The sequence below is a fragment of the Protomyctophum parallelum genome (assembly GCF_964188405.1).
Source record: "Protomyctophum parallelum genome assembly, chromosome: 3".
NCBI classification, from domain to species: domain Eukaryota; kingdom Metazoa; phylum Chordata; class Actinopteri; order Myctophiformes; family Myctophidae; genus Protomyctophum; species Protomyctophum parallelum.
In genome coordinates, this window is record NC_139698.1 from 50,225,282 (window position 1) to 50,235,281 (window position 10,000).

The 10,000-nt window shown below is 45.9% G+C and overlaps 1 protein-coding gene across 1 annotated transcript in view; it reads right to left on the reverse strand.

The window, feature by feature from the left end:
• cadm4 (cell adhesion molecule 4) overlaps positions 1-10,000 on the reverse strand; it is a gene marked incomplete at its 5' end in the record, with an annotated part of 89,751 nt that overhangs the window by 4,522 nt on the left and 75,229 nt on the right. The window contains 4 exons of the mRNA XM_083762212.1: positions 696-824; positions 3,293-3,412; positions 6,192-6,305; positions 7,089-7,202. Coding sequence (XP_083618338.1) covers positions 696-824; positions 3,293-3,412; positions 6,192-6,305; positions 7,089-7,202 — 477 coding nt within the window. The remainder of the gene's footprint in view (positions 1-695; positions 825-3,292; positions 3,413-6,191; positions 6,306-7,088; positions 7,203-10,000) is intronic.

Here is a 10,000-nt window from a genome sequence, read left to right on the forward strand (position 1 = left end):
CCGCCCCTGTCTCTTCCTCTCTCCTCTGAGCCGGGGCCAAGGTCGTTCATCACGGACACACACAGTGGACGGTGGTGTCGGTGATGATGAGGGGAACATCCCTGTGTCCACGGGGTGGGCGGGCAGGGTGCTGCGGGCAATTTCTTTATACCTCGGCTTAACCCATTCTGACCTGAGATCAGATTCATACGAGGTTTCCGCCGGACACACACTGGTCTGATGAACCCATTCTGACCTGAGATCAGATTATAGAAATGTCAGTCGCTCTTCGATTTTTCAAAAAATAGCAGACCTACAAGCTCGTATCGCGCCACTCGGTGGCGCGATATGAGCTTGTAGATCTGCTATTTTTAAATAGCTAAAGCACAACGTGATGCCGACACCAAAATGGGTGCCCGTTCAGAATGGGTTAAAAGATTAGAGAATGAAAAGAACCGCCTCTAAGTAACTGGTTTCCTGCTGGGGTTTTTTTTCTTTTCTTGTTTTATTTTTCCAGTAGCCTGTTGGCACGGAGAGTGGCGAGGAATGAGAACGCACGCTTATAGCTTGTCAAAACCGTAATGAAATGCGCGTCGCTTCTGAGCACATAGCGACGTGCGCCGCCATCGTGAGGAGGAAATTAGGGCGTACATGTGTTTGTGTGCGTTTGCACGTGTGGGTCAGTATATGTGTGTGTGTGTGTGTTTGTGTGTTACCTTTCTGTCTGACAGAGCACCAGATAGTGACGATGAGAACGCAGATGACAGTGAACACGAGCAGGGCCAGGACGCCCCCTATCACCGCATACGGTACTGCACTGTGCGTCTCCACCACTGCACCTGGGTCTGAGAGAGAGAGAGAGAGAGAGAGAGAGAGAGAGAGAGAGAGAAAGGGCAAATGTGAGAAATAAAGACAGATGGATATTGAGATAATTCCCTAAAAAAAAACACCAGACAGATGGACGGAGACGGAGGAAAAATGAGGACAAATGTGAGAAATGAGTGAGACTTGAACTGAGACAGAGAGAGAGAGAGAGGGGGAGAGAGAGAGGGGGAGAGAGAGAGAGAGAGAGAGGGAGAGAGAGAGAGAGAGAGAGAGAGAGAGAGAGAGAGATAGAGAGAGAGAGAGAGAGAGAGAGAGAGAGAGAAATGAATTGAGAGGAAAAAGGAGAGAATACATTAAAACACCTGTCTGACAGAGAGTGAGAGTGAGGGAGATTAGAAAGGGGAGAGAGCTATAGCGAGCGAGAGATTCCAGGAGCACATCTAGAGGAGAGGAAGGGGTTGATAACATCTGCCCCGCATGTACCATGCATTATTATCGCCCATCGACACACACATGCACTCCTCCCAGACACGAACAATGGGCTGAGAATAAGACTGGAGAGAGAGAGAGAGGGGGAGATGGAGTGAACATGAGCGATATGAGCCTGTCAGAGCCCCATAAAACGAACCGCCGGCCAAGTGGCTGTCAGTAAAACAATGTGTCGTGGATGAAAAGCCAAACAACCTTCACGGGGCATAAAAGCTAACACCCAACTGCAAAGAGATAGTTAAGCCATTCTGACCTGAGATCAGATTCTAAAAATGTCTGTTTGAAAATGACAGTTTTCTGAAAAAAGCTATGTTTCTATGTCAGTCGTTCTTCGATTTTTCAAAAATAGCAGACCTACAAGCTCGTATCGCGCCACTCGGTGGCGCGATATGAGCTTGTAGATCTGCTATTTTTCAATAGCTAAAGCATAACATGATGCTAATACCAAAATGGATGCCCGGTCAGAATGGATTAAGCCAGTTAAGAAATGAAATGAAATGAAATACAAGGCACACAGTATATGGATTCCTGTCTAAATTTGTAGTACACAAGGATCATTCGATTATAGGCTTTGTGTTTGATCAACATCGTTGGGTGTTCAAAGTCTGTTTGGCATGAAGATGCCTATAAAAAAAGAAAAAGAAAAAGTAATAAAAAAAAAGACACACGGACAAGGACATGTCAAGTTATCGACAAGAGAGAAGCCCCCTGGACCTTGACAGAGTGGAATTAACCCATTCTGACCTGAGATCAGATTCATACGAGGTTTCCGACTGGACACACACTGGTCTGATGAACCCATTCTGACCTGAGATCAGATTCTAAAAAATGTCAGTCGCTCTTCGATTTTTCAAAAATAGCAGACCTACAAGCTCGTATCGCGCCACTCGGTGGCGCGATATGAGCTTGTAGATCTGCTATTTTTCAATTGCTAAAGCATAACATGATGCCAACACCAAAATGGGTGCCCCCGGTCAGAATGGTTAAAACATGAATCATTAATATTGCACTACACACCGCCGAGACAGGAGAGAGGGAGAGGGAGTGATGGAGGAAGGAGAGGAGGATGAATGGTGAGTTATTCTTGGTTGCATTGCGGTGTTGCTCTACAGCAGTGTCTATGAGCGTGCTTTACGTGAGCTTTCCCACGTGCCGAATGGGAAGGGACAAGGCCGGGGGAAAGTGCCCCAGTTAAAATACAAAACAAAAAAAACGTGTACTGTAAACCCATGTAATGTATACTATAGGCTACGTATTTAATATATTTATACAGTAAATCTTTAAGTATAGTAAGTATAAATCAGACCTATACGGCGGGTTAAGCATGTTAATTTTCTCCATCTTTCTCTCTCTCTCTCTCTGTGTCGCTGATCCGGACCCAATAAAGCTCCGTAAAATAAAATGAGTGACAGTGTAAAAAACGGTGTCTCTGCAGTCCCCCCCCCCCCCCCCCCCACACACACACACTCCAACCAATCTGTTTCGATGGTACATCAACAATGGATCTGACGCTCGCCAATAAAAGGCGCTCCGGGCAGATTGCCTCTCCGCTGCCAAGTGACTGACATCATCCACACACTCTCCACCAACCGGGCGAGCAAACCTCTGAGTGCCAGAAACAGGTAGAAGAAGAAAGGCCTGAACAAATGAATGCCTCTGTGGCCTTTGTTTTCTCCCATTCCCAGAGGGAAACAAGAGAGTAGAGAGTAGAGAGGCGATGCGATTGGGAAAACGCAGGAGTGGAGTATTCGGCGATCATGTGTGTGTGTGTGTGTGTGTGTGTGTGAGTGTGTGTGTGTGTGTGTGTAGGTAACACAAGGAGGGAGAGCACTAAGAATGTGTGTGAAAGGGAAGTGAAAGGTAACAGATCCCGGTAGTTGTAGAGTTCTCCCAGGTGAGTGCTTCGAACAGCAGGAAACATGCTCTGTCCCTGTGTGTGTGTGTGTGTGTGTGTGTGTGTGTGTGTGTGTGTGTGTGTGCGTGTGTGTGTGCACGTTACCTGGCGGGTCTGGGGCCATGCTTTGGGTTAGGAGGAGGGTTGGGGTGACGGGATGGGAGGTGGTGATTGGATGGGAGGTAATGGTAGAGGGAGGGACCATGGCAGTGATTGACACATTATCTACAGACAGACATGGGAAGGGATAACAATACACACACACACACACACACACACACACACACACACACACACACACACACACACACACACACACACACACACACACACAAAGAGACAAACAAGGACTATTAACTACCAGCACTATTTAACTACCACGCCGTCGCTGTCATACATACATATACATAAATATATATACATAAATATATATATATATTTTAAGAGTAAAGAGAGCCTATACTGTCAGCTGTCCAGCAGTCCAAAATATTATTAAATTCAATTTCAGAATGGTAGGCCTTAGGCCTGAGGCCTACCATACCAGCCCTGAGGCCTACCATTGGGTGGCACATCTATGCACTGAATGTCTATGTTCACAGGCTTCTGTGTGCGGCCTAGAGGGCATCTGAGCATGTGCTACACCATACCTCTTACACCATGTGTTCCTTTGGGAAACCGGGCCATTGTCATTTAACTAAACAACATGCTTTCAAGAATGAAGCGAGAAATAGACGATGCTCTATACCCGAAAATGTATTCCATTTGATCAACACGCACTTCCTTGTTTTTCCGAGGCGACACGTTGCCTCTGCGGGTCCAACTTGGAATACTTTCATTACCGTAAGCAAGGAAATACTTTGTTTTGTTGTCACTTTTGGGTCAATTTGTTAATTTGTGTATTAAGTAGCCGTGAAATAAGCGAGATAATGTCTTCAGGGTGATCAACCACCTCCGCTTCGCGTCAGTGGTTATTCACCCTGTCGGTGAATTATCTCCCAACAATGACCAGACATATTATCCCTTACATAATCGCTAATATGTCCTCATCAAGACCATGCATGCAATGGAACAACATGCACTATGTCCTATACATACTGCCTACCACGAGTAGGCGACTAGGAAACGCGGAAGTGAAATTACTGCCGTCAAAGCGAAAACATCGTGAAACTGTGCTATATAACTAAAGTTCACTTTATGTGTATACTTACGTGGCTGGTTAAGACTGAGGTCAAGGTTAGAGTTAGAAATAAGGGTTAGTCGAACAACGCGCCAATCGCGATGTCGGACAATGGCTGACAACAAAGTCAATATGTAGGGAGTGTCCGCACCGGCTCCATTGCATTGTCTTGACAAGGGCCAGATTAAATCTGTTAACTGATACGATCTGATGACATCCCAAACCGCCTGTCGCTGAGTCGCTGTCGGGGGAAACCCTGTATGTCCAAAACCGTTCCTTCTTTAATAGAATTTCAAAAACATTAATTTTTCAATTAGAAAATAGCCGATCTACAAGCTCACAGCTCATTTCCACTATACTTTTGTGCAACACTTGGAAATATTGAAATACCGGCATTCCGCCCGACAGTGGCAACATGCAGACTGCCACAGTGACGGTCAGTCTCCAGCTTCACCCAGCTGATGGCTGTGCCCAAGCGGGTCACACCTGAGCACAGGGCAGGAGCAGTTTAGGGGTTAAGTTAAGTGCCTTGCTCAGGGACACCTCGACACACTGCAGGCCAGGAATGGAACCTGTGGGACCTTCTTCTGCTTCCTCATACAGTAGGATCTAGTCTCTGTAACCATCCAGCTGTATATATACTGTATGGCCTCTCTCAGTTATTACATGCTCACACAGGAACTCCGATACCAGGAGACCAAATCTGGACACACATACAGTACACACTCGCACGCACACACACACACACACACACATAGAGTACGCGTGCATACAGTACACACTTGCATGCACGCACGCACACACACATACAAATGCTGATAGGGCCAGTTTGTGTATAGGGAGGGAGCATTAGACAACCATGCACTGATACACTGATAAGAGGCAGAGGGAACCTCTGCGCACACACGCACGCACACACACGCGCACACACACACACACACACACACACACACACACACACACACACACACACACACACACACACACACACACACACACACACACACACACACACACACACACACACACACACACACGTCACACAGAGATTAGTGGGGTGTGGATGGTGCACGCATGGTGCATACCCAAGTGTGCAGCATGTGCTGTGAGCACGCCTACCCGTGTGTGCAGTGCAGGGTATACAAGAAGGCTATACTGCAATAATAAAAGTGTCATTTTGTTCCTGCCGGGTGGAAACCCAGTCTATGTTCCAACGGACCCAGTTCAACGTTTCTAACCCATTCTGACCTGAGATCAGATTCTAGAAATGTCAGTCGTTCTTCGATTTTTCAAAAATAGCAGACCTACAAGCTCGTATCGCGCCACTCGGTGGCGCGATATGAGCTTGTAGATCTGCTATTTTTCAATAGCTAAAGCATAACATGATGCTGACACCAAAATGGGTGCCCGGTCAGAATGGGTTAGACCCCACACACACAGACAGACAGTGATAAAGAAGAGGTCTTGATCATGCTTTGGTGTGTGGTGGCTTTGGGCTCTGCCTTTTTGAACTGAAGCCTCTCTTTATCCAGCAGCCCCGCACTGGTCCATGAGTGTATAGCCAAGTTTCCTTTGAATTAATTCATGACGTAACATAAAAAAGCTTAAATATGGAGATACAAGGTTATTGCCCAACAGCAATGATGTGTGTGTGTGCGTGTGTGTGTGTGCATTCGTGCGTGTGTGTATGGCCCACCAGAGAGCCATCAGTTCAGGAAGGTGACATGGAAGGAGAGGAGGGTCAGGCCAGCAATGAAAGGGTTGTGTGCGTGTGCGTGTTTGCGTGCGACCGTGCGTGCACGTGCGTGTGTAGCCTATATACGTTACCTGGCGGGTCTGGGGTCATGCTTTGGTTTAGGAGGGTTGGGGTGACGGGATGGGAGGTGGTGATTGGTTGAGAGGTAATGGTAGAGGGAGGGACCACGGTAGTGAGTGGCACATCTATACAGACAGACAAGGGGAGGGATAACAACAGCACATACACAGAGACAAACAACAAGCACTATTAACTACCACATGCACACAGCCACAACACAGCAATGAAAGGGGTGTGTGCATTAGGGCTGTCCCCGACTAAGGATTTGTATAGTCGACTGATAGATGAATACATTTGCTGTTAGTCGACTAATAGTCGACTGAGCAAAAAAAGAAATAAAAAGAAATAAAAAAGAAATATATATATATTTTTTGCCCCCAAATTTTTTATATAAAAATACAATATTTACAAAAGTATACAAAAATATTGTATTATTCCACTAGGTCTGTGGGGGACATAAACACATTTGAACATTCTGACTGTTCAAATCTTTTTTTTTGAACAACTGAGAGGCTTGTCATTAGCCAGATTGAGCACAGCAGGTGAGATTGAGATTCTGGAGTCTATCAGGCCAGCGCACTGTGCGATTCAAGTCACAGGCAGTGGCACATTGCCACACAGGCATGACACACTCCACATGCACATTGGAGATTTGAACAGTCAGAATGTTCAGATGTGTTTATGTCCCCCACAGACCTAGTGGAATAATACAATATTTTTGTATATTTTTGTAAATATTGTATTTTTATATAAAATATTTTGGGGCATTTTTTATGAACATCGACTAAGAGGTGGTCAGTCGACTGAGACCCGTTCCGATCGATTAGTCGACTATTCGACTAATCGAGGTCAGCCCTAGTGTGCATGTGCATGTGCGTGTGCGACCGTGCGTGTGTAGCCTACGTTACCTGGCGGGTCTGGGGTCATGCTTTGATTTAGGAGGGTTGGGGTGACGGGATGGGAGGTGGTGATTGGTTGAGAGGTAATGGTAGAGGGAGGGACCACGGTAGTGAGTGGCACATCTATACAGACAGACAAGGGGAGGGATAACAACAGCACATACACAGACTCAGAGACAAACAACAAGCACTATTAACTACCACATGCACACAGCCACATCCTCCGTGTTGATTTAAAGGTTTTATGACATTCATTTTCATTTATTTTTCTTTTTTCTTTTAGGTTTTATGACCTCAATTACACCCAAAAAACCTGAACTTTGAACATTCAGTGGATTTTCTGTGGTCTGAAGTTTTCTTTGGGTTTTTTTTGGGCCAATGGGCTACAATGAAAACAGGCAACACAGTGAAACAGTGACATCTGCTGGCAAATCCCATTGACATATATGGGATTTGCAGTAAGTGATGTCACTTACTGCCGGCAAATCAGAGCACCTGTTTGAGCCAGAAAACCCCAGATCACAGAAAATCTACTGAATGTTAAAAGTTCATGTTCTTTTGGGTGCAATTGAGATTAGAAAACCTAAAAAAAAAACAAGAACAATTCCAAAACCTTTTTTTTTAATGTCACAATCCCTTTAACGGCCTCCGTATGAATGGACCTGTGAAAATGGATCCTTATGGGGCCATTCTTACAATAAACCAACACTCAGGATGTTGCTGCTTCAGTGTTTATTAGACAAAAGGCACATTATAGGCTTTCTAGCTATGATGTCATACTGTCTGCCAGTGGCTGCCAAACCTTTTCTGGATCAGGGCCTGCTTGAAAGTCTTGTCGTTCCTATATTATTGCTGCAATATGCGGTATAGTTGTAACATGCAATAATGGTTGGATCGTCGTGAATCTCCTACCAATGAGCTTTGAGCAGGTGGCTATTGTTTTCAATCTCCTCCAATGAGCGTTGAGGAGGTGGCTATAGGTTTCAATCTCCTCCAATGACCTTTGAGGAGGTGGCTATGAGGACTCAAGGAAAGGACTCAAGGAAAGGAGAAATCAGGGAGAGAAGGGAGGCAGATTCCATTGCAATTCCAGAGACAGATGTTTCTAAATTCCATTAATTCTTTTTGCCGAATCGATGGTGGCGAAATGGAATCGATCCCGACCCCTGACACGAGATAAGGGTTTGAAGACGAACAACATTCCACAAACTAAATGGTGCTAGAAAGAGACACTTCCTAATTAAAAGCAAGAAACCAAAAGGAGAATTTATCCTGATTTATGCTTATTAATGGTACAGCGGTGGGGCCACGTGGCAAAGATAGTCAATCCACAAGCTCACAACGGGTCGCGCCATGACTTCGCCGTGAGCTTGTAGATCTGCAATAATATTCCGCGCGTGACACCATGGTACAATCAAATACAAATCAGGCATTATTACACTCATCCCCCGGCCTCCCCAATCCCACCGCCCTGACGGAGGAAAAGCTGGAAGAATAGCGGAACACAATATCTGGCACGGCTGTATTTTCTGTGACACAACAATGGCATGGAAGACAGAGCGATATTGTGTGTGTGTGTGACAGACGCCTTTTCCCCCAGTGGAACAGCCAGTCAGGCAGGGTATACACTACACACTTTAGCATTCAGTACACCAAACAACATTCCCTGCAGAGTCCATGGAGGAGGAGGTGGGGGGGGGGGGGGGTACAGGCATGGTATAACCCATTCTGACCGGGCACCCATTTTGGTGTCAGCGTCATGTCATGCTTTAGCTATTGAAAAATAGCAGATCTACAAGCTCATATCGCGCCACCCGAGTGGCGCGATACGAGCTTGTAGGTCTGCTATTTTTGAAAAATCGAAGAACGACTGACATTTTTAGAATCTGATCTCAGGTCAGGAATGGGTTAATCAGACCAGTGTGTTGTCCAGTGGAAACCTCGTATGAATCTGATCTCAGGTCAGAATGGTATAAGGAGAGGATAGGGGTTGGAGGAACGAGTGCCCAACGGCTGTAGAAGAGAGAGAAATAATGTAAGTCAAATGAAGTCAAATGTAAGGCAGCAGAGGCCAGATGGTGTGTGTGTGTGTGTAGGCATGTCTATATGTGCACACTACTGTGTTCTTGTCCATTTGTGTGTGTGTGCGTGTGTGCGTTGTGTGTGTGTGTGTGTGTGTGTGAGAGAGCATCAGCAGTTCTGCAGTGGATAACATGCCACTTAATCAAACAGTCTATAAAACCACTGTGCAATAGGAATAGTTTATGTACTGCAAGCTGCAAGAACATGCACGCACGCACGTACGTACGCATGCATATCACACACACACACACACACACACACACACACACACACATACAGTACAGTACAATACACATGTACAGACACACCCATATCTGGTCACGTGCATGTGAAACTTCTTCATTATTATTAGTTTATTTTTTGTATTTTTGTATTCGATTCGTGACCCATATACAAATTGGTCCGTGACCCACCCCCCCCCCCCCCACACACACACACACACGCACACGCACACGCACACACACACACACAGACACACACACACACACACACACACACACACACACACACACACACACACACAGGTCACAGTGTCCTCACAGTATCCCAAACACAAAGTCGGACTCTCGCATGAATAGGCTATACTTGCACACATTATATACTGTACACTACTGTATTTCATATGAGGGGGAGCACACGCACGCACGCACGCACGCACGCACGCAACGCACGCAACACACGCAAACGCACGCGTCTCCTCTGTGTTCAGGAGTAATTTATCGGTAAGTACAGTATTCCTCAGCATGCTTTGTCTCTCTTCTCCCAGCGGCCCAGCGATCATCAATCTCTGTTTCCACTCCTCCTCTGTCAGCCCTCATCCTCCTCTCTCTCTCTCTCTT